This window comes from Salmo trutta, chromosome 22 (assembly GCF_901001165.1).
Source record: "Salmo trutta chromosome 22, fSalTru1.1, whole genome shotgun sequence".
Taxonomy (NCBI): Eukaryota; Metazoa; Chordata; class Actinopteri; order Salmoniformes; family Salmonidae; genus Salmo; species Salmo trutta.
Window position 1 is genome coordinate 8,907,519 of NC_042978.1, and position 24,112 is coordinate 8,931,630.

The 24,112-nt window shown below is 40.4% G+C and overlaps 2 protein-coding genes across 6 annotated transcripts in view; one reads left to right on the plus strand and one right to left on the minus strand.

Annotated features, from left to right (window-relative positions):
• The first annotated feature begins 3,703 nt into the window (after positions 1-3,703).
• On the plus strand, positions 3,704-14,871 carry LOC115158011 (LIM/homeobox protein Lhx8-like). 2 transcript variants are annotated; one of them, XM_029706460.1, is made up of 8 exons: positions 3,704-3,981; positions 5,115-5,261; positions 5,463-5,584; positions 5,995-6,215; positions 6,935-7,038; positions 7,325-7,420; positions 14,168-14,357; positions 14,784-14,871. In XM_029706460.1, exons 1-8 carry the CDS (start codon positions 3,907-3,909, stop codon positions 14,861-14,863), a joined length of 1,035 nt encoding a protein of 344 aa, XP_029562320.1. In that variant the 5' UTR covers positions 3,704-3,906; the 3' UTR covers positions 14,864-14,871. The 2 variants fall into 2 exon arrangements, with proteins under 2 accessions (XP_029562320.1, XP_029562321.1); XM_029706461.1 differs by having other exon boundaries at positions 5,998-6,215.
• A 2,529-nt stretch (positions 14,872-17,400) lies between these two features.
• LOC115158012 (choline transporter-like protein 5-B) overlaps positions 17,401-24,112 on the minus strand; it is a 55,183-nt gene continuing 48,471 nt past the window's right edge. For 2 of the 4 annotated variants that reach the window (XM_029706464.1, XM_029706462.1), the window contains exons 17-23: positions 22,576-22,670; positions 22,360-22,463; positions 22,144-22,217; positions 21,957-22,027; positions 21,670-21,758; positions 21,494-21,578; positions 17,401-19,050 (exon numbers count right to left, since the gene is read on the minus strand). In XM_029706464.1, coding sequence (XP_029562324.1) covers positions 18,938-19,050; positions 21,494-21,578; positions 21,670-21,758; positions 21,957-22,027; positions 22,144-22,217; positions 22,360-22,463; positions 22,576-22,670 — 631 coding nt within the window. In that variant the 3' untranslated portion in view covers positions 17,401-18,937. Of the gene's footprint in view, positions 20,893-21,493; positions 21,579-21,669; positions 21,759-21,956; positions 22,028-22,143; positions 22,218-22,359; positions 22,464-22,575; positions 22,671-24,112 lie in introns of all 4 variants that reach the window. The other 2 variants (XM_029706463.1, XM_029706465.1) reach the window with 1 other exon arrangement.

A 24,112-nucleotide genomic window follows, 5' to 3' on the forward strand; every position in this document is an offset into this window, starting at 1 on the left:
ATGTGTTTACAATACAGCGTTGGTGAAAATATACCAAAATAGACCAGGCACATGGGCTACTAACAGCTTACTACACAACATACACTTAGTATTATTTTCTTAGCTGCAGAATACATATCTCCCTGGCATATTACATCATTTATGCAGCAGCATACAAGACATTCATGGACTCACCTTGTGAAGGTGGCGCAGCGGTCCTTTGTGGGCAAATTGTGTCATCAAAGTCTGCCATTCCCTGGATTTAAAAGACACAGCCACTCTATTAAATGGCAGGCTAGTGGTTGCTTTGCAATGCTTGCAATTAACCACTGAGTCCTTACAAACCACTCATTGTTGAATTTGTTATATCCAACTTGTTGTGTAATCTTTATGTCCAATGGCCGATGAGAATCTATATGTTTCTATAATTTCTCTTCATTATTTCTCTTCATATGACAAGGATTAAAAATGATTTGCCTGTAGATTGTTGACTTGATTCATGATGATGACTGCTAGCTAAGACTTTGAAAGTATGATGTTGACATGATCAGTCCAATCAAAGCTACTGTACATATAACGTGATTTGACGTAATTTTATCTGTGGCCAATGACCTTGAGCCTTCTTGGAAGGGCACTTGTAATATAACTCTATGGCAGCACCCAATGGGCTGACATTTTGGATGTCTACACTTACTAAGGATGTAAACTTGGAGATGACGGTCTGTCCCCATGAGTGACAGAACACTGAGCCAATCACAGCGCAATGCTCGTATTTTCTGCTGGCTCTCACCACCACCACAGAAATCACTGAGCTAGGCTGAAACATCTGCATTTTGGAGCTGCCTCACTCAAGAAAACAAAAAACAGATCATGCTTGTATGCCTTTATTAACTCAATGATATATATATAGATGTAATTGTTTGCAAACTGATATGTGACATGTATTAATGCCAAAATAACATTGGAGGTTGAAAATGAGGGGCTCAAAAGAGCTCCACCTGCCCTGAATGACGGGTCGCCACTGAGCCAATTTCAATGATATTGAAATACATTTCATGTTCCATCAATTGGGTTCTATTTTGTTACTTGTAGGCTACTGTTTGTAATTTGTCTCAAAATATATCATGATGTGTAGCCTAAGATGTGTGCAAGGATTTGTCAAATTGGTGATTTTGTGAATTTCTATTGGGTAAGCATTAGAATAAGACGCCTCAATATTTGCAGCCGTAGGTGGTAATATCGCTCTAGTAGCTGATCCGTTATCAATGTTGTGAAATAATTCCAATGCTAAGGCAAGATTCGAATGGAGAAAGCTGATCTGAGAGCAGCGCTCTCTTTCTTTCCGTCCCATCACCATCGACACGTGCTCCAACGACGGACTTAGCGACCGTTCTCTCTGCGTGGCGTTTTGGGAAAAGCATGATACATCTTCGGCCGTTGTAGGAAAGATGCATCATTAAGATACCCGTATGACTAAGTTCCATCGCTATCTGGAAACCGGTCCCCAGACCGCGCCAGAGCTCACCCACGACAGTAAGGCAGTGATGGCAAGACAAAAGCAGGAAAAAAACGAAGTAAAATCAGTCCATAAGCATGTTGATAGAGGAGGCACTTCTACCCTCCCTCTTATCTCTCATGTTTTGTCTGGTCTGCATCATGCGATACATTTGGGGATTCACTCAGCCATGCAAATGCCTATAACTTTTAGAAGGAAAACCTCATGCCTGGTTCAAACCTTACCCATGCAACGCTTGAAATCAGTTAAATATCCAATTGATATTGATTTTGTAATGATACAGTGATGTAACGCAGGTAAAGAAGTAAATGTTAATGGTCTGGTTCTGTGTTTAGACATCTGAGAGGGTTCTATTAGGCACTCATAGCCATCTGAATTTTGGTGATGCATGTCCAGGGGCGCAGGACACACATTGCATTTGCCCCAGGCCGCTATTTTCATGCCACCCCCCAAAAGTGTTTGTCTGCTACAATGTGCCATGCTTGAGATGAGTCGTCTGATAGGAGAGTATTTATCTCCAGAAGGTGAAACAGGACGCATCTCGATGGAAGCACGCTAGGCCCTTTATCCACCACTGCAGCGGAACTTAGATGGAATGATAAGGCACATTGCTCATACCACCGCAGGTCTCCTTTCTCCTTGTGTGAGAGCGAATGCGTGCGTATGTGCATGTGTGTGTGTGTGTGTGAGAGAGAGAGAGCGAGAGAGAGAGAGAGAGAGAGAGAAAGAATGCAAAACACTGCATGTGTGTATTGCTTGCAAGGCGGATATTTACAGAATTCCTTTTCCTCACTCCCACCCCTTCCCCTCATCTCACATGTGTTGTTATCATCATCAATGACAAATGCGTCAATCCAGACAATTTGAGTTGAAAGAAAAATTGGTAGTGAGTCTTGTATGATAGTAACATTTAATGAATAGCCCCATATCGTAAGATGAGATGGGTATGTTGATGATTTGCATGCTGATTTAGGAAGTATGGTAATAGTCATACAACTTGTTTTCCAATAGCCACCTCTCAGTAATGCAGAAACACTGTCATCTGAATGAGTTTGCATTTTGAGAGCATATGAGCTGGCTCAATGGACTTCTATGGAGACAGTCCATTCAATTCAAGTGCAATGGCGATTTTTATTTTGCATGTGGTTTATTATCAAAACCTAAGGGACTCGTCGAAAAAAACCAATAAAGTGAACCGCCTAATCGTTAATTTAATTTAATCAATGAATGAATAATCGTTTTACGATGAAAATAAATACCTACGACCAATAAAAGGAACGTAAAATACCACCCTGAAAAAAACATGACATTCTAACCGACTGCAGCATGTTTCCAGGCTTGGGTGTGCCATAAAAGCGAGATAAGATGATACATGAATTTCACTGAAGGTAATACAGTATATGACAATGAGGTAAAACTGATAGGTAAAACTTCCTAGTACCGGACATGTGCTATCATGTCAACTCCTTGTCCTGGAAAAGCAAGGAGTGGCACGATGGCACAACAGACTGGTTATAACTTTCCTTCATCGGGACAAGTAAAAATATAGAGGTCGAGAGAGGTGGAGCTGAAAAGAACTTGAGGGTAAATTGAGATGACAAATCTTCACCGTCTGACGGTATATGTAGAATTTGATAGTAAAATGTCAATTGACTATGAAAAATCACTCGACACTCTAGCAACCTTCGTGTAGAATTACTATTCCAATATCTTGTGAGATTTTGTCATAAAGCATTTGTTGTGAAACACGAGATACAGGCTGAAACTAAGTGACGTTTTGTTGCATCTTTTTAGTCAAATACATTAGGTAGTCTAATGAACATATTCAGATACTATACAACCAGCCTTTCATTATCAATTCAGTTAAATAAATGTTGTATTGTCAAATGCCCATGCTATAAAAATCAAATACGCATACTGCCTAGCCTGTCGTTTCATTGTTTATGCTGAAAATGTTCTGTGCCGTTTCATAAAAACGAATTTGAATCGAAAGTGATTTAATTTGAAATAACCACTTCGGCATACACTTACATGCCTTTACATAGGCTATCAAATACTCAAAACCAATTAGAATACTCCATTGGGGTTAATTATATGCCATTGAATGGCATTTTCCTCCTCCTAGACTTATACAGTGGGTCTATTTAAAAACAAAAACGATAGTGAATATTTGACAGGTAGGCGCGGCCAAAGCAGACAGGGAAATATGAATTATGTCCCTCCCTCAAGAAAACAAAACCTCCTAGGTTGGTATAGGCTAAATCTATAAGTAGGCTATTCTCGGAGTCGAAGGAGACAAAAGGAATAATCTTACCACAAATTGAACTACTCTTGAAAGGGATATTGACATTTGAAACTGTCAGGAAGTTGCTGTTGGGTTGTTCAGCGCACTACCGATAATTACAATTTAAATGCACTGGAAAAGTGAACAGAAATTAGAATGTTGCAATGTTGTTGATGAGAATGAAAACGTTTCCAACGATGGGGTAAGTTCTGTTTTTCTAGCCTAGGGCTAACCTACTTCAAAAAGAAAAGGATGGGTCAAAGATTCTGCTTTCATCGGAACAAGAATTGTGCCCTCCTTTCACCGCAGCTTGCAAAGATATAGCTATAAGTGTATTATAAAAAAAGTGCGCAAAATAATAACAAAAGGAGATGAAATAGAATTGCTTGAAATTACTTTGCCAATTATACCTGTCAATATTATATTGTCCGTCTTATATAGCGGCAGGTTCAGTGTTTTCACTTCTTAAATATTCAGCAATTAAGACTCAAGTAGTTAATGAGACCTCTTCACCTTTAGGTTGTCCCGGGCAAACGTTTGTGTCAAAATTAATTGGTGTTATTAAATAAATCAATTCCCTTTCCCTGTCTACCTCGCGCTGGTTTTGATTGACATGCGAAATTGATACATTGGGGAGTCAAGCGATCTGCTAAGCAGTTCAAAATCCCCAAATGCAAATCTCAAGAGCATAATGCACATTTGATAACTATTACCTCAAGTGTCGCCTGTATTTTTAAAGTAATGGCTATCCTTCCCTTTTTAAATGTAATTTTGATAATCGCTGGGGTTGTCATGTTAAAAGGTGAAGAGGATGATAGTTATGGGATGTAGTTTGGGGAGTTTTTTTTTTTAAAGCCGCTGAGTGTGACAGACCAAAAAACCCCAGTTCCTATAGCTTGTAGTCATGTGTGAAGATTGCAAAGGCGACGTAGAGGTTATCAGCAGGTGGAGAGAGGGCAGGAGAGAAATTCGAATGGTAAAATATCCTAATTTGATCTAATGAATAATTTGAAAACTAAACAATATTTTTTTTGCTTACAAACTCACCACGCATTAGGCTACTCGCATGCAATTATTTTGAAGTTATAAAGGTAGAGATGTTTGTTTGTTTGTTTTGTTTCAACCCTATGAGTCTGTCAAAATCTTTAAAAAAAAAAGAAGTACTTTAGCAAGTAATAATAATAATTGGAATGGACCGGATAACCTGAGACGTCCAATTCCCGCATTAGTAATTGGCACCAATGCGTAATTTGCGCCAAAGTTTTTGTTAGCAGGTGTATAAAGTAATATTCGGCAGAACCTGCGTCTTAACCGCCGGCATGTTGTTCTATTCAGGGCACACCGGTGGAAGTTTTGGATCACGATTCCTGCTCCCTCGGCTCATCCTCCCCGTCGCTACAGGCGATGGTGTCTGCACCTCGGTTGGGTAGAACTGTTTGTGCAAGTTGCAGTGAGGACATTTTGGATAAATACTTGCTGAAGGTAACATTTGTGATTGCATCTTGTTGCAACGTTTCACATTTTCTTGGGGTGGTCATTTTCGTGCATAGCTTGTACCTTTTTGTATTGATTTTAGTCGACTTACTGTACAACAATAGGCTATTTTTTCTATTAGCATTAGCCTACTACGAAATAACGTAAGAATATTCTTGTTATTTCATTATTGTATGTTTTTTTTCATAGGTTAACGACTTGTGCTGGCATGTGCGTTGTCTCTCCTGTAGCGTGTGCCAAACCTCGCTTGGCAGTCATACAAGTTGTTACATCAAAGAAAAAGAGGTCTTTTGCAAATTGGACTACTTTAGGTATTGGAAATTGTTCTTGAATACATATACAATCAAATCGAGTGTTTTTTTGTTTTGTTTTGAATGTAAGGCATTTCTATGCGTGTTCACGTCATCGTATTTGGCCTAAATAATAAATCAATAAATAAACATATTATTATAATTTATTTGTAACATGTTATTTACAAGATTGGATAGCATGTTGCGGCTACATTTAAAAATATATATTTTTTACCATGTAAAATGACACATTCTCATTTACCGCAACGACCTTGGGAATAGTTACAGCGGAGAGGAGGGGGGATAAGTCAATAAGCTATTTATGATGTCCTTTTATTTGATTTAGCATTTAATTCCCCGACTAAACCACCATCTAACCAAAATGGCAAGTATTTACCTGACTATTAAAACCTGCAGACTATTTATTGCAGAAGATATGGAACATGGTGCGCGTGCTGCGGTCGAAATATCCACTCTACAGACTGGGTCCGCCGGGCGAAGGGCAACGTGTACCACCTGGCGTGTTTCGCCTGTTTCTCCTGTAAGAGGCAGCTGTCCACGGGGGAAGAGTTTGCCCTGGTGGAGGAGAAGGTGCTGTGTCGTGTCCACTACGACTGTATGCTGGACAACCTGAAACGCGCCGTGGAGAAAGGTGAGCATTCTGCAGCAGAGTAATAATACAAATATTAGCCCAATTTATACTGGTATAGCGACCTGAATTATGATAGAAAATAAATCGTGTAACTCGTTATAAAATGCAGCAATCTTTGTCAATTAAAAAATATACTAATGCTTATTTATTATCAACATAGGTCAAGTGGAGCCTAAATAAGTAGTACTAACAAAATAGATCATGTTGAAAGTGTTTCTTACTTACATTTCTGATATTTCCACCTGTTCCTGAATAAACCGATGCTTAATGTGGTGCCTGGAGAACTATTGCACCAGCAGCTCCCAATCTTTCAACAATGTATATTGTATTATGTTTGTTAATACGTTCTGGAAACCACTGAGGAAATAACAATACGATGAATGCATTGTCTTTGATTAATCATTTCTGGTCAAATTGATCATATATATGTATACCTTTACTATACTGTAAAATACATCAACCAAAAGATAAAGCCCCTTGACATTTATAATAAAACAGCCTAAATTAGATTGGCAAATGAGTTGTTTTAATTTATTTTTTAAACTGCCTATTGTCTCTGATAGGGAACAAAAGTAACTTCCCATTTCTAAGATAAGAAGCCATTTGGTGTATGGATGTCAATAAACAAGATACGCTTTAATATTATTGTCTTATGCTTGCCATGTCGAGTATCATGATTATGAGCTCATTAATTAAGAAGATCCATCATCTCTAATTAGGAAATGGTGTGAACTTAGAGGGGGCGATGCCAACAGAACAGGAAGTGAATCAGCCCAAGCCGTCTAAAAGAGCGCGCACCAGCTTCACCGCTGACCAATTACAGGTGAGTATCACGGTACTGTCAATCTCTCCCAAACATAGACACAATATATTACATAGCATTGTGAGATAGCTGGATATTGAATTTTGGTTCAATATGGATTAATGCCACAGGTTTGTTCTATTGAGATTTAAAATCTTAATGGGAGCATAAATTCTGCTTGGCAAGCATTAATTGTCAATAGTGTCTGACTGTTCCCAGTCAATGGGTTCAGGCCAAGTGAGGAACAATGGATGACCACATGGGATTGACCTGTGATTGACCTCTTTAGACCTTATGACCCCTCCAGGTGATGCAGGCCCAGTTTGCCCAGGACAACAACCCAGATGCCCAGACCCTGCAGAAGCTGGCAGAGCAGACAGGCCTGAGTAGGAGAGTCATACAGGTTAGATATTCATACACAGTTCTAATCAACGCATGCCTTAATCAACATTACTGAATTTCTGCAGTTCATTTGTAATATTTTTGAGGATTTGTACCTTCCGGGTTTCCCGAAATGTCTTCAAAAACAGCATTCTGGGATTGGTACATCTGTTTACCAAAACAAGTGGTGGGGTGGCAGCTTTGTTGTTGTTTGAATTTCAGATTTCCCCTTTAACCCTCATACTACCAACATATTTTGCATAAATGGATTACCAACTGGGGTCATTTTCACCCAATAAGAAACACCATTAGACATGTAAAAATCAGTAATAAAAAAACGAACGAAAACAGACTGTTTAGTAAAAGTACAGATTAGCATATTTTGTTAAACAAAAAAATATTATCTAATATAAACACTACAGTTCAAAAGTTTGGGGTCACTTAGAAATGTCCTTGTTTTTGAAAAAAAAAGCAAATTTTTTTTACCATTAAAATAACATCAAATTGATCAGAAATACAGTGTAGAGATTGTTAATGTTGTAAATGACTATTGTAGTTGGAAACAGCTGATATATATATATATATATATATATATATATATATATATATATATATAATACTTTGGAAATATTATATATATAATATATAATACTATATATATATATATATATATATATATATATATATATAGAGAGAGATGAGGTTGTCATTAAAGTACAGAGATGAGGTTGTCATTAAAAAAAGTATGTTAAACACTATTCTTGCATACAGAGTGAGTCCAACTTATTATGTGAAACGTTAAGCAAATTTCTACTCCTGAACCTATTAGGCTTGCCATAACAAAGGGGTTGAATACTTATTGACTTTTCAGCTTTTCATTTTTTATTAATTTGTACAAATTTTGAAAAACATAATTCCACTTTGACACTATGGGGTTTTCTGTGTAGGCCAGTAACAACAAATCTCAAATGAATCCATTTTAAATTCAGGCTGTAACACAACAAAATGTGGAAAAAGTCAAGGGGTATGAATACTTTCTGAAGGCACTGTCAGTACAAAGATTTAGCATCAGTTCATTGTAAGATCATTTCGTTTTTTAGAATTTTTAAGTAAATACTAATTACGTCATATTTACAACATAAAACAACATCAAAATTCTAAATATACTTCATTTTATTGACAAACATTTATTCATCCATTGATCCTGAGAGACAAGGCCCATGAACATGGTGTAGTTTTCTTTAAGTACTTACCCCACAGCCAGCATTAGCATCACTGATAGTGAAACAATGGGAGTGGTAGTACCTATGGCAGGATGCTTCAGAAAGCATGCCCAAATCCTAAAAGTCACTTCAAACCAAATGTTACAGCAACCCAAATACCATAACAAGTTGAACATATAGAATTTTGGACAATATTATAGGAAGTCTGGTATTTATATAACATTTCCCAAATAATATTTTTTTTTCAGAGAGTAAACACCAATACAGCACTATGTACAGTGCATTCGGAGAGCATTCAGACCCCTTGACTTTTTCCACATTTTGTTACATTACAGCCTTATTCCAAAATTGATGAAATTGTTTCCCCCCTCATCAATCTACACACAATACCCCATAATGACAAAGCAAAATCAGGTTTAGAAATGTTAGCAAAATTATATATATATAAAAAAAACCTGAAATAGCACATTTGCAAAAGTATTCAGACCCTTTACTCAGTACTTTGTTGAAGCACCTTTGGCAGCGATTACAGCCTCGAGTCTTCTTGGGTATGACGCTACAAACTTGGCATACCTGTATTTGGGGAGTTTCTCCCATTCTTCTCTGCAGATCCTCTCAAGCTCTGTCAGGTTGGATGTGGAGTGTCGCTGCACAGCTATTTTCAGGTCTCTCCATATATGTTCGATCGGGTTCAATTCCTGGCTCTGGCTGAGCCACTCAAGGACATTTAGAGACTTGTCCCGAAGCCACTCTTGCGTTGTCTTGGCTGTGTGCTTAGGGTCGTTGTCCTGTTGGAAGGTGAACCTTCGACCCAGTCTGAGGTCCTGAGCGCTCTGGAGAAGGTTTTCATCAAGAATCTCTCTGTACTTTGCTCCGTTCATCTTTCCCTCAATCCCGACTGGTGTCCCAGTCCCTGCCTCTGAAAAACATCCCCACAGCATGATGCTGCCCCTACCATGCTTCACCGTAGGGATGGTGCCGGGTTTCCTCCAGACGTGACGCTTGGCATTCAGTCCAAAGAGTTCAATCCTGTATTCATAAGACCAGAGAATCTGGTTCCTCATGGTCTGAGAGTCCTTTAGGTGCCTTTTGGCAAACTCCAGCGGGCTGTCATGTGCCTTTACTGAGGAGTGGCATCCATTTTGCGACTCTACCATAAAGGCCTGATTGGTGGAGTGCTGCAGAGATGGTTGTCCTTCTGGAAGGTTCTCCCATCTCCACAGAGGAACTCTGGAGCTCTGTCAGAATGACCATTGGGTTATTGGTCACCTCCCTGACCAAGGCCCTTCTCCCTCGATTGCTCAGTTTGGCCGGGTCTTGGTGGTTCCAAACTTCTTCAATTTAAGAATGATGGAGGCCACTGTGTTCATGGGGACCTTCAATGCTGCAGAAACTTTTTTGTACCCTTCCCCAGATCTGTGCCTCAACACAGTTCTGTCTCGGGGCTCTACGGACAATTCCTTCAACTTCATGGCTTGGTTTATGCTCTGTCGTGCACTGTCAACTGTAGGACCTTTTATAGACAGGCGTGTGCCTTTCCAAATCATGTCCAATCGATTGAATTTACCACAGGTGGACTCCAATCAAGTTGTAGAAACTTCCCAAGGATGATCAATGGAAACAGGATGCACCTGAGCTTAATTTCGAGTCTCATAGCAAAGGGTCTGAATACTTATGTAAACAAGGTATTTCTGTTTTTGAATTGTAATACGTTTTCTAACATTTCTTTGTCATTATGGGGTATTGTGTGTAGATTGATGAGGACTTTTATTTGTATTTAATCCATTTTAGAATAAGACTGTAACGTAACAAAATGTGGAAAAAGTCAAAGGGTCTGAATACTTTCCGAATGCACTGTATACATTTAGAGGGTTGCTAGTTTCTGTGTTACAGTTCTACCAAGTATTCATACGACTGAAATACTTTTATGAGCTGTTTTGACTGCAACTAAGCATATATATGTAAGGTGATTTTGATTTTGTACAGTGTCATACATAGTTATAACTAGGTATAACCATAGGACAGTACATAAGGTGCTCCATATCTGCAGGTGATCTGTCTATCTGGTCAAAATCACTGATACAGGTCCCCCTCCACCCACTGATGATACCATATGTATAACTGAATATAATGTCTCCAAAGAAACCTGGATTCAAAAAAATACTTTTTTAGATTTTGCCTAGAGTAACTGCTTTTCAGAGAAAACACACCAATACTGCTCTCTGTAGATTCTTGTTTCTGAGTTCTGTATTGCAGTTCTATCAAATATTTATACCATTGACAGATGTTGTATACCACCAAGTAACTTTTTCTTTTGTACACAGTTGTACGAAACGTGGTATAGAAAAGTACAATTTCAGGCAAGAGTACATGGTGTGCTATATCTCGGCAGATGATCGGTCTATCTGGTCAAAATCACTGATACAAGTCCCCCCCCACTCTCTGGTGGTATGGATAACTTGATATTAAGTCTCCACAGTAACCTAGATTCACGTAAAGGTCATATTTATCAAATTACTACACTCTTAGAAAAAATAGTTCCATAAGGGTTCTTTGTGGAGGGATAGGGTTCTACCAATAACATTTTTGATCAGAAGAACCCTTTTCGGAAGTCAAGAGTTCTTTGTAAGGCACGGGGTTCTACTAGGAACCTTTAGCATATTAAGAACTGTTTTTGGAAGAAAAAAAAAGATTCTTTGATGATTCTTTGGAAGGGAAGAAGGATTATTTCAAATCTAATCAAATCAAATGTTATTGGTCACATACAGATGGTTAGCAGATGTTAATGCGAGTGTAGCGAAATGCTTGTGCTTCTGGATCCGACAGTGCAGTAATATCTAACAAGTTATCTAACAATTCCCCCAACAACTACCTGTGAATGAAAATATGTACATATAAATATATGGATGAGCGATGACTGAGCGGCATAGGCAAGGTGCAATAGATGGTATAAAATACAATATATACATATGATATGAGTAGTGTAAGATATGTAAACATTATTAAATTGGCATTATTTAAAGTGGCATTGTTTAAAGTGACTAGTGATCAATTTGTTAAAGTGACCAGTGATTGGGTCTCCATGTAGGCAGCAGCCTCTCTGAGTTAGTGATGGCTGTTTAACAGTCTGATGGCCTTGAGATAGAAGCTGTTTTTCAGTCTCTCGGCACCAGCTTTGATGTACCTGTACTGACCTCGTCTTCAGGATGATAGCGGGGTGAACAGGCCGTGGCTCGGGTGGTTGTTGTCCTTGATGATCTTTTTGGCCTTCCTGTGACATTGGGTGCTGTAGGTGTCATGGAGAGCAGGTAGTTTGCCCCCGGTGATGCGTTTTGCAGACCACACCACCCTCTGGAGAGCCTTGCGGTTGAGGGCAGAGCAGTTGCCGTACCAGGCTGTGATACAGCCCGACAGGATGCTCTCGATTGTGCATCTGTAAAAGTTTGTCAGGGTTTTGGGTGACAAGCAAAATTTCTTCAGCCTCCTGAGGTTGAAGAGGCGCTGTTGCGCCTTCTTCACCACACTGTCTGTGTGGGTGGACCATTTCAGTTTGTCGTTGATGTGTACACCGAGGAACCTAAAACTTTCCATTTTCTCCACTGCTGTCCCTTCGATGTGGATAGGGGGCTGCTCCCTCTGCTGTTTCCTGAAGTCCACTATAATCTCCTTTGTTTTGTTGACGTTGAGTGTGAGGTTATTTTCCTGACACCACACTCCGAGGGCCCTCACCTCCTCCAGTAGGCTGTCTCGTCGTTGTTGGTAATCAAGCCCACTAATGTTGTGTCGTCTGCAAACTTGATGATTAAGTTGGAGACGTGCGTGGCCACGCAGTCGTGGGTGAACAGGGAGTACAGGAGGGGGCTGAGCATGCACCCTTGTGAGGCCCCAGTGTTGAGGGTCAGCGAGGTGGAGATGTTGTGGGGGCACAGTTCTTGTTAGTGGGCCGTGACGGTGGCACTGTATTATCCTTAAAGCGGGCAAAGAAGGTGTTTAGTTTGTCTGGAAGCGTGACGTCGTTGTCCGTGACGTGGCTGGTTTTATTTTTGTAGTCTGTGATTTCCTGTAGACACTGCCACATACGTTTCGTGCTTGAGCCGTTGAATTGCGAATTCCCTTTTTCCCTGTACCGGCATTTCGCTTGTTTGATTGCCTTGCGGAAGGAATACCTACACTGTTTATATTCAGCCATATTCCCAGACCTCTTTCCAAGGTTAAATGCGGTAGTTCACGCTTTCAGTTTAGCGCGAATGCCGCCATCCATCCACGGTTTCTGGTTAGGGTAGATTTGGAAGCGAAGAAGGGTTTCACATACAACCATGAATAATATTTCCCAGCATGCTCTATTGCAGGGAGATTTTCAGAATTGTTTGTTTCACTTTATAAACTGGGTGGTTCAAGCCCTGAATGCTGATTGGCTGAAAGCTGTGGTATATCAGATTGTATAACATTGGTATGACAACATTTCTACTTTTATGTTGGTAACCAGTTTATAATAGCAATAAGGCACCTCGGGGGTTTGTGATATATGGCCAATGTACCACGGCTAAGTGCTGTGTCCTAACACTCCGTGTTGCGTCGTGCATAAGAACAGCCCTTAGCCTTATCGCTTAAGTAATATCTGTGTTTTTCCATGCACATTGATTGGTTGATTAATTTAATGCTACACAAAGATAAATAACATACCGTTTTCTAAACGAATCCAATCTGTTTGTAATTGGATTTATTGCACCAGTTACTGAGATGGTTGCTACAGTTCAGATGATTGAGGTAGTCTCAGTATTCAATCTTCCCTACCTTGGCAGTCATTCTGAATGCAGGTTGTGGGTGATTAACAAATCCACTTGTTGGATATCCTAACTCTGGCTTGATTCCAATAGGAATTACACATCACTTTGCAAGCCATAATGCATAATGTGACTTGCAGGCCTGAAAACCAGGGGATTCCTAACACCACTGTGTTAGAGTATAACTTGGCCCTCAAAGAAAGGCCTTATGATATACAGTACAGTATGTAATGTATTGTCATAAATAATACAATTTTAAAGGCTAATAAGGCTGGTGGAACCGTTTATAGAGGATTCTAGGAAGAACTCTCCAAAGATAAAAGGGTTCTCGTTAGAACCCATCACAGAGGGTTTTAGGTAGAACCATATAAAGGGGGTTATTTGAAGAACCCTACATATAGGGTTTTAGAACCCTCTGCAAAGGATTCTACCCAGCACCAAAAAGGGTTCCCCTATGGGGACAAACCGAAGAACCCTGTATGGTTCTACTTAGCACCTTTTTTTCTAAGAGTGTAAAGGCAGAATTAGGTCCTTTTGGCTGGGGTCAAAATTACCCCAAAGGTCCATATTGATACAGAAACACTAAACAATTATATGGATTCATTAAGAACAAGTTGATTGACACGGTCATGAAAAAGTTTATTAATTAAACAAACCACCCTAAAATGACCCCAGTCGGTAGGTAGTAAGTATGAGGGTTAATTAAATGTGTCACTATTGAATGCCAGTACTAAAACATGACACTTCTTATATCCCATCCAGGTTTGGTTCCAGAACTGCAGAGCGCGCCATAAGAAGCATGTGAGCCCCAACCACTCCTCAGCCACCCCCCTGTCCTCCCTGCAGCCCGGTCGCCACTCCCAGCCCACCCCGGCCCCAGAAGAGCTGCAGTACACAGCCTACGGCACCCCAGAGGGCTCCATGCTCACCGCGCTGCACTCCTACATCGATGGTAAGCTGAGAGATAGCCTGCGAGATAGCTTGCATCCCAAATGGCACCCTAGTCCCTTTATAATGCACTACTTTTTGGCCCTATGAGCCCTGGTCAAACGTAGTGCACTATAAAGTGAATAGGGTGCCATTTGGGACTGATTTCAAGCGTAACGTTTTCGGAATGGGTTGAGTATCTGACCCAATTACTCAAGATTTTAGTTCTGGTTGTCTGAAATTATAGAAACAGATTTAATAGAAGAGATATTAGGGCTTTGACGAAACATTTGTTTTCAATATGGGATGCGTCCCTAATGGCACCATATTCCCTATATTGTGCCCCTACTTTTGACCAGAGCTTTATGTGCCCTATAAGACCAGAGTAGCGCACTATAAAGTAGTGACGGATGTATTATTAGTGTCTCATGCTTGTTCTCTATCTCCACAGTGCACTCCCCTCAGTCTATGCTGTTCCACCCTCTGCTGCCCCCCCACGCCATGACCTCCCTTCCTGTGACCCACGCCTGAACCCCCCCCACACACACACACACACACACACACACACACACACACACACACACACACACACACACACACACACACACACACACACACACACACACACACACACACACACACACACACACACACACACACACACACAGAGAGATTTGCCAGAGCCTCACACACCACCAGGGATCTTCAGTCTAGTAGGTTTCTTCTTAACAAATTAATTAAGTGTAACATTTCATGTGACTTGTCAGTAAGGGTCATGTTAGAAGCCTTATCTGTCTGAAAGGAGCCCCATACACACTTAAGTTGTACAACTGATGTTCAATGCATTTGTCACAACGGTTGATACAGCAGTTATTTTTCCCCCTTCCAAAAATATATACATAATTACTACACAAGTACAATGGTTGAGTAAACTCTTTCTTGTACAATACAAATATGAGTTGCATCACAACCATTGTCATACTTTATACATCAGTTGGATAACCGGAGTGGGTGCAGAGCTTTGTGTATTTATTGCAAAGTGCTACAGTTTGATGCCGATCTTTTATCTAAGGGGGGAAACTAGACTGCCATTGACAAACCATTGTGAAGTTTATCTTAAATTATGAATTATTTGTACATCAGTATTTAAATTGTTGTTTCATGTATTTATTGTATGTGATTAAGAAAATAAATGCTTATTGACAAAATGACTTTATAGAATAGTGACAGTTTCTACTCACACCAACAACCAACAGTACCACAATGAAGCTAAGCTAAACGGGAAAAATTGACTCAGTCAACGTCATAAATGTAATGTACATTTTTTGAGAATGATACAAGGCATGGAAGGCACCTCCATATACTCAATAAGGCACAAATGGTTGATTAGCACCAATTTATAACAAAAACTAAAGCAAACCCCAATCAAATATTCTTGTTATTAAATAATATGCTTATATACAGTCCAAACATTCATACATACTCACGGTTGTTTAAAATAAAGCATATGCAAGATATGCAAAATTCTTTACATAAAAAATAAATAAAAACATCTCTGAACGAAGTTAGGAATCTACCATTGGAGAGAAGATACAGTAGGCATGCTGTATGCATCAGTCACAGACATGTCAGGCACTCTCTCTGCAAGAGTCTTTTAGCATTTTGTCGCCGTGCTGTTTGTGATCCGTCCATGCGATGTCCTTGAGAGGTAGAGGGGAATGTAAGGCACACACTAACCATGAGCTTTTACGTGTGTCTACTTGTTTACTGTGGCAAACCAAAAGAATTCACTTCCTAAAGAGGGAGGGATTCCTCTTATTGGCCTCCTTGTCTGATTTGTCAAAGGTACAGTGTTCTACCACATGGCAATGGAATTGAGTGGGAGAGTAGAAAGATAAATTACTCTACAGACTGTATATTCTTTTGTCATCTTGTACAGTGCCTTCAGAAAGTATTCACACCCCTTGCCTTTTCCACATTTTGTTGTGTTACAGCCTGAATGTAAAATTGATTACATTTAGATTTTGTGTCACTGGCTTACACACAATACCCCATAATGTCAAAGTGGACTTATGTTTTTAGAAATGTTCACAAATGAATAAAAAATGAAAAGCTGAAATGTCTTGAGTCAATAAGTACTTAACCCCTTATGGCAAAACTAAAGTTCAGGAGTAAAAATGTACTTTAATGACTACCTCATCTCTGTACCCCAACATTCAATTATCTTGAAGATCCCTCAGTCGAGCAGTGAATTTCAAAACACAGATTCAATCACAAAGACCAGGGAGGTTTTCCAATGCCATGCAGAGAAGGGCACCTATTGGTAGATATGTAATAAAAAATTAAAAAAACAGACATTGAATATCTCTTTTAGCATGGTGCAATTATTCATTACACTTTGGAGGGTGTGTCAATAAACCCAGTCACTACAAAGATACAGGCGTACTTCCTAACTCAGTGGCCGGAGAGGAAGGAAACCGCTAGGAATTTCATGAGGCCAATGGTGACTTTAAAACAGTTACAGAGTTTAATGGCTGTGAAAGGAGAAAACTGAGGATGGATCAACAACATTGTAGTTACTCCACAATACTAACCCAAATGACAGAGTGAAAAGAAGGAAGCCTGTACAGAATAAAAAAATATTACAAAACATGCATCCTGTCTGCAATAATTCACTTACAGTACCAGTCAAAAGTTTGGACACACCTACTCATGCAAGGGTTTTTATTTATTTTGACTATTTTCTACATTGTAGAATAATAACGAAGACGTCAAAACTATGAATTAACACACGTGGAATCATGTAGTAACCCCAAAAGTGTTAAACAAATCAAGATACATTTTATATTTTGATATTCTTCAAAGTAGCCACCCTTTGCCTTGATGACAGCTTTGCACACTCTTGGCATTCTCTCAATTTTTCTTTCACTTACAGATTATTTAGAGTAGATCGTTGACAAAAATTACAATTAAATCCATTTGAATCCCACTTTGTAACACAACAAAATGTGGAAAAAGTCAAGGGGTGTGAATATTGTCTGAAGGCACTGTACATACTATAGCATATGCATAGTCATAAATAGTTTATTGGCATCGTTGCATTAAAGTGGGACTGTTCTTTCATGGCAATAACAGGGAGAGAAGAAAGCACAGGCGCCTGTAGCAATCCATTGAAATTATTCCCGGATATGCATTACTTCCATATTTACATGATCATGAAGTTGTTGTGCCCTTACACAGGTCGAATTTCAATAACAAAAATGGTATGGCGCGTGCATGCATGGGCATGTGCTACTGTATACCAATGGAAAAGGATGCTATATCTCTGATACTGGCAGTGATGCCACTATGGGACAGACATAGTAATGGCAAATTATCTGTCCCCACGGTGCTGCTGCACAAAGAAGGAATGGGACGAAGACCAAAAACCTTGAATGGCATACAAGAGGGAAACATAATTTGTAACACTGTGTGATTTATGATCAATGGTGGCTAGAATCCAACATATACAAGTAAGGGTCCTCGACGCTGCATTCCTGCTGATTTCCATTGCTCTTTGGCACTTACTGAAGCACCTAATTGTAGGGCTATTACATACTTACAATTGGACAAGTTAGAAGGTTGCTACAACGAGACATTAGCATAACGGACAATGTATGGCAAATAGCTTTCTCAATAGGAGAAAATAAAAGTTAGTGCTCCAAGGAGCTTGAAGAGCATAATTATACATGGTAACTACGGACATTTCATGTACAGTATTAACCCAAGCAGCCGTTCACTCAGCTGTCTTGGTGTAACCTCTTGGAAGGTTTCTTAAAAGGCCCAGTGCAGTCAACATTTATATTTTCTGTTTTGGTGGGATGGAGTTTTGGCCTGCCTGGTGACATCCCCAGGTGACAAATGAGCCAATAGACCAATAAGAACGAGAGTTCCTAACCTCTCTGCCAATAAAAGCTGGTTTTCAGTTTCCCCCTCCCGACTCAGACCAGTTCCAGACAGTCCTAGCATAATTCTTGCTTGAGAAATTGCTCTTTTGCTAAGAAGCTGTTTTTGCTATTGAAACCACAGTAACGTACTTAATTGTTACCCAGACATGATTTGATATCGTGATTAAAAACAGCTGTACTGGACCTTTAAGATGTCCACCTTAAGAGTACCACCTTGTGGCTGGTTTGAGTTCCTGCATACAGAGTGACATGGGCCTGCTGACAGGTAGTATGTGGTGCAACCTATTATTATACAAAATGTACACTTCGCTGTTCACTCAAGTAAGTGCTTCACAGTACATTGGTAAAACCAAGAACTTGCAGTTGCCTTTAAATGCACGATTTGGCCACAGTTAAGCTAACCGTACTGTTGTCATTGTGCATTCACGGTGATAGTTTGTTAGTACATCCAAGTACTGTAAGGCAAGATAAGACAATTCACATATTATGTCCAAAGAGCATAATAATAATGGTATCAGGTACAATATGGACCAGGATTAGAATTGTCTGTCTTCCATCTCTACATCATGCACCGGTGCCTTCCCCCATCTCCATCACCTCTCCTGCCCCTGTCTCTTCCAGTCACCCTGTCTCTGTTCCTCTCTTCTCATCTTCCCCGCTATCTCTTGTCTTTCCTCCTCTTGCTGTTCTTCTTGTCGAGAATTTGTCTCAGGGTGCTGCTCATGTAGAAGGGTCTGGCAGCAGAGCCGCTGTTCACCTCCAGATCCACCACTAAGGACAGGAACACACAGCCAGTCACATACTACAGACACTATGTTACATACCCCTTAACCTACCATTAAACATTCTCCAACACAGTCATATTACTCCAAATCTATTTGAAATACCAAACTCATTTTTCTGATACTTACTCTCGGTTTCATAAAACCCACTTGATCCCAACCAAACCATCTTTTATTACCTCAAACCCATTGTTTGACAACAGGTCTTCCCCAAATCCTTTGCAATACCACAAACCCAGCGTCAATGTAAATATTTCATAAACCCTCTGTTTAATACAAATTAAGATATCAATTACCCAAGAGTTGTGCTATAATGGAACCATTCACAAAAACAAACCAAAAAAAATAAAAAAATGGAGTCATCAATACAAAAGAGTTCCGCTGTACAAAAACATTACAAATCCTCCAAACAGATGAGAGTTACAGTACCTAGTATTAAAAACAGCACTACTATTCCATATAAAATTACTAAAAATGGCTTTAACATCCTTTTAGAAACGGTATTTCTTTTAGAAACGGTTCTCGGTGTTAGAATGTAAAACCACAAAACAATAAGAGGAACGTTTCTCCCATGTGGAATTAGGCACGTTTACTAGCAACTGCATTCGGGAATTCCTCAAAACGCGCCAGGGTCTATTCAAATCTCATCCTTAGCATCAGCATCCGTGTGTACACGGACGTCTTGAACCGTCGTTAGCCAACATTACATCGGTCACTTACAGTAATATCAATGATTGTAAAACCAAACCGTCCGACAAGTGTCTGTGACTCTGTAGACTCATGGGCGCGTTCGGGATTATCTGTGTAGCGTTACACATTAAGTTTGGAGCAGTGTTCTTGTGCCCAGGACTCTGTAGAAGTATCTGTAACAGTGTCAATAAATATGGTGGACCAAAAGTGCCTCTTCAACTAATGTTAATCATAAACAGCCTAAAAAAAAATGATCATGCTTGACAGAAAAGCCACCTCAAGGTTATTTTCCACACGAGTGCCTAAAACAGCTCTGGGGTTTGGTAAAACCACCCCCAATCCTAACCTTAAACCACTGGTGAGGAAAATGCTAAACAGACCAACCCAAGATCAGCGTCTAAGGGCAACTTCACCTTAAACATGACCTTAAGTTACAGTACATATAACCGTTGCACAAACACAGTAGTGTCAGAAGGGGGTGCCCTTGTACTGTGTCACCCCACAACTCCATAATGTCTTGACCATCTGAAAAAGTACACCAATTGCATCCGAAATACAGAGATCTCCTTTTGCAGTATGTGTGCCTCTTGCTATGTGTTGGGCTAATGGCAATTTCACCCTTGTCTCTCTCTCTCACACACACACACACACACACACACACACACACACACTCTGTGCTGCTGCAGCGCTCTCTAAGTAAGGCAGAGATCAGCAGTGTCGGCACGGCAGAGAAAGAAAGGGACAGAAGCATGACAGAGAAAAAAGGCAAGTATCAGAAGTATCAACGGCAGTGGTAGCGAGAGGGAGGAAGTTGAATTGACATAACCCCCACCCACATACACCACCCTCTTGGGTCCTGCCATGTCCTGCAAAGGCCTTTCTGGTCAGTCCTGGCCAGTCTGGAGTCCAGCCCAGCCATTAGGCTCTGCTCTAGTATGCTCCAGACCACAAACACTCCCACTGGGCCAGTCCTTCAGTGAGTCAGTGTTCTGGCCTATCACTAGGCAGATGTTCAGTGTGGTGGCCTATCAGGAGGCAGCAGAGAGTTTGGAGCCCTGCTCTCTGCGGAGGATTCGGTGCAATTGAGGGGACATGAAAAAGGGCTTGAGGGGCGAGCCGTCGTTCCTCTCCAGGTCTTCACCTTAACCGGGCCCCACGGGATAGGAAGCATTGCCACAGAGGAGAAGGAGGAGAGGAGCAGACAACGTGTAGGTAGGAAGACAGAAAGAGAGAATACGAGAGAAAGGAGTTAGCAGAGCCAAACGATTTAGAAAGTCAAGCAGCAAAATGAATTAGGAGAAAAGTTTAGAATGGTTTAAGTCAGCCAAAATTGCCAGTGAATTATAACCATCTAGTTCAGTGATTAGAGTGCAGCCAAGGCAAGGTTTGACAGAGGACATGCAAATAACACAGTCTCCAGACAATTCAAATCGTTTAATAGTCTTCACTAATTCTTCACTGTAAGAACACGTGATAGAAATCATTTAATTGGTAAAACAATAATTACAGTGTAAAAACATTTAAGCAATAATAACCTTTTTGCCTGACTTATTTAAGAAAACTGTCCACCACTAATCACCACTAACGTTCTAAGAGGCTCATATGACATGGAGAAACTTTCAACTCACCAACAAAGTTCCAACACAGACCCTTGTGTCTTTGTGTGTTCACTTTGTATCATATAAAAACACCCTCGCACCCCCAGACTGGGCTGTATTTAAAGAGATGAATGGTGTACTTACAGAAACAAAGGAATAAGGTGTCCACACACATAGCATAGACATTGAAGAAGCCATGGGCAATCAGGTAGGATCCAAATATCACCGTCTGTCAATGAGAGAAAAGTCGAAGTCCGTGAACACACTTTTCAACAAGCGTTGCAGACCCAAACTACATTTGATGTAGTGATATGTCTTACCAGCAGGGGGACCCAGTAGTAGTTTAGTGATGGCACTTCTTCTTGAATAACTGGTATCTTACGGGTGAAGAAGAAGAACGCTAGAACACCTGGGAGGAAAAAAAAATAACAATAGAAAAATGAACGACTAATAACCAGAATACAAATAGCGCCTTTCAAAGAGACGCCTGAAGTCAAGCATGCACAGTGTCACTGTTTCAAAGTACTCCTTCCCTTTGTGTATCGTGACTCATACAGTGGTTAGACATAGTCAGCACACCAGGGTGTGGGAAAGACAGGGAACTCACCAACACTCCCTGAAATAAGCACTTTTCCCAAGAAGAGCAGAAAGTCTGTCACCTTGTCCAGCACTGCCACCCTACAGAGGAAAGGAAACTCATTGGAGAAACCCAGAGGCCCAAGAGAGAGACAGTCACCCCCATGACAGACAGACTCACTCTATTCTAATGGAAAGCAAGCTTTACAGTGCCTTACCTCACTACGTTCCTCATCAGGAGGAAGAAAGCATCCTTAGCCGAGGTGCAGAAGTTCTTCCCATATATCGCGATCTGGTGCGAGAAAGTATTCATGATTCCAACAGTTTGCGTAAGATGTTTATCAGAACTGCCTGATCTGCTGTTCTTGAAGGAATGGTATCGAAAGTAAATGTCTGAAAACAAGAGATTTAACTCTGCACCGTCCCAAACTCACCATGATGTAGGCGTTCCTGTTCATGAACTTGATGAAATGCTCCAGGCACCAGAAGCAGCATTTGAGACAGCAAATTAGGAAGCGGGCAAAAGCATTGTGCGCACCTGAAAAGGCATGATGATCATCGTCATGAAATGAAGGTAAAATAAATGTACACCACTGTATATAAACATATAAAAAAAGCAGTGGGTTTATTAGTATGAGCACAAAACCCACCTTTGAGTTTGTGATCCAGATACTCCAGAACAATGCGGAACATCTGCACTACAGCCAGAATCAGAGAGCCAAATGCCAGAGAGCCTGTGTGGTACCTGGAAGATACACCATATGCTGTATTACCAAACTGCTCATGTGTGTGTTGAAAAAATTTGCTTACAGTGCATTCGGAAGGTATTCAAGACCCTTGACTTTTTCCACATTTTATTACATTACAGCCTAATTTTAAAATTGATTAAATAGTTTTTTTCCCACTCATCAATTTACACACAATACCCATAATGACAAGGCAAAAACAGGTTTTTAGAAATGTTTGCAAATTTATTACAAATAAAAAACGGAAATATCACATTTACCTAAGTATTCAGACCCTTTACTGAGTACTTTGTTGAAGCACCTTTAGCAGCGATTACAGCCTAGAGCCTTCTTGGGTATGAGGCTACAAGCTTGGCATACCTGTATTTGGGGAGTTTCTCCCATTCTTGAGATCCTCTCAAGCTCTGTCAGGTTGGATGGGGAGCACCGCTGCACAGCTATTTTCAGGTCTCTCCAGAGATGTTAGATCGAGTTCAAGTCAGAGCTCTGGCTGGGCCAATCAAGGATATTCAGAGACTTGTCCCCAAGCCACTCCTGTGTTGTCTTGGGTATGTGCTTAATGTTGTTTTCCTGTTGGAATGTGAACCTTCATTCATCGTTCCCTTGATCCTGACTAGTCTCCCAGTCCCTGCAGGTAAAAAACATCTCCACAGCATGATGCTGCACCACCATAATTCAACGTAGGGATGGTGCCAGGTGTCCTCCAGATGGTGCCAGGTTTCTTCCTTCAATCTTGGTTTCATCAGACCAGAGAATCTCGTTTCTCATGGTCTGTCCTTTAAGTGTCTTTTGGCAAACTCCAAGCGGGCTGTCATGTGCCTTTTACTGAGGAGTGGCTTACATCTGGCCACTCTACCATAAAGGCCTGATTGATGGAGTACTGCAGATATGGTTGTCCTTCTGGAAGAATGATGGAGGCCAATGTGTTCTTGGGGACATTCAATGCTGCAGAAATGTTTTGGTACACTTCCCCAGATCTGTGCCTCGACACAATCCTGTCTTGTAGCTCTACGGACAGTTCCTTCAACCTCATGGCTTGGTTTTTGCTCAAGTGTGTGCCTGTCTATATCAATTGAATTTACCACAGGTGGACTCCAACCAAGTTGTAGAAACAATGGAAACAGGATGCACCTGAGCTCAATTTCGAGTCAAAAGGCAAAGGGTTTGTATACTTATGTAAATAAGGTATCTGTTTTCGCTTTGTCATTATGGAATATTGTGTCTAGACTGACGAGGACAATTTTTTTATTTCATTCTTTTTTAGAATAAGGCTGTAATGTATCAAAATGTGGAAAAAGTCAAGGGGTCTGAATACTATCCGAATGCACTGTATACATCCACCATACACACACTCACATCCACCTTCAAATCATAGGCTTAAACACCTAAACACACTTAGGGCCAGTTTCCTGGACACAGATTAAGTGTAGCCCTTCACTAG

Excerpts from the sequence above, each read along its gene's own strand:
- LOC115158011 (XM_029706460.1), top strand. The coding sequence starts at position 3,907 with ATGCACTGGAAAAGTGAACAGAAATTAGAATGTTGCAATGTTGTTGAT. Across the intron at positions 5,262-5,462 it reads TGGATAAATACTTGCTGAAG|GTTAACGACTTGTGCTGGCA; the intron begins GTAACATTTGTG and ends TTTTTTTCATAG. Across the intron at positions 6,216-6,934 it reads GAAACGCGCCGTGGAGAAAG|GAAATGGTGTGAACTTAGAG; the intron begins GTGAGCATTCTG and ends ATCTCTAATTAG.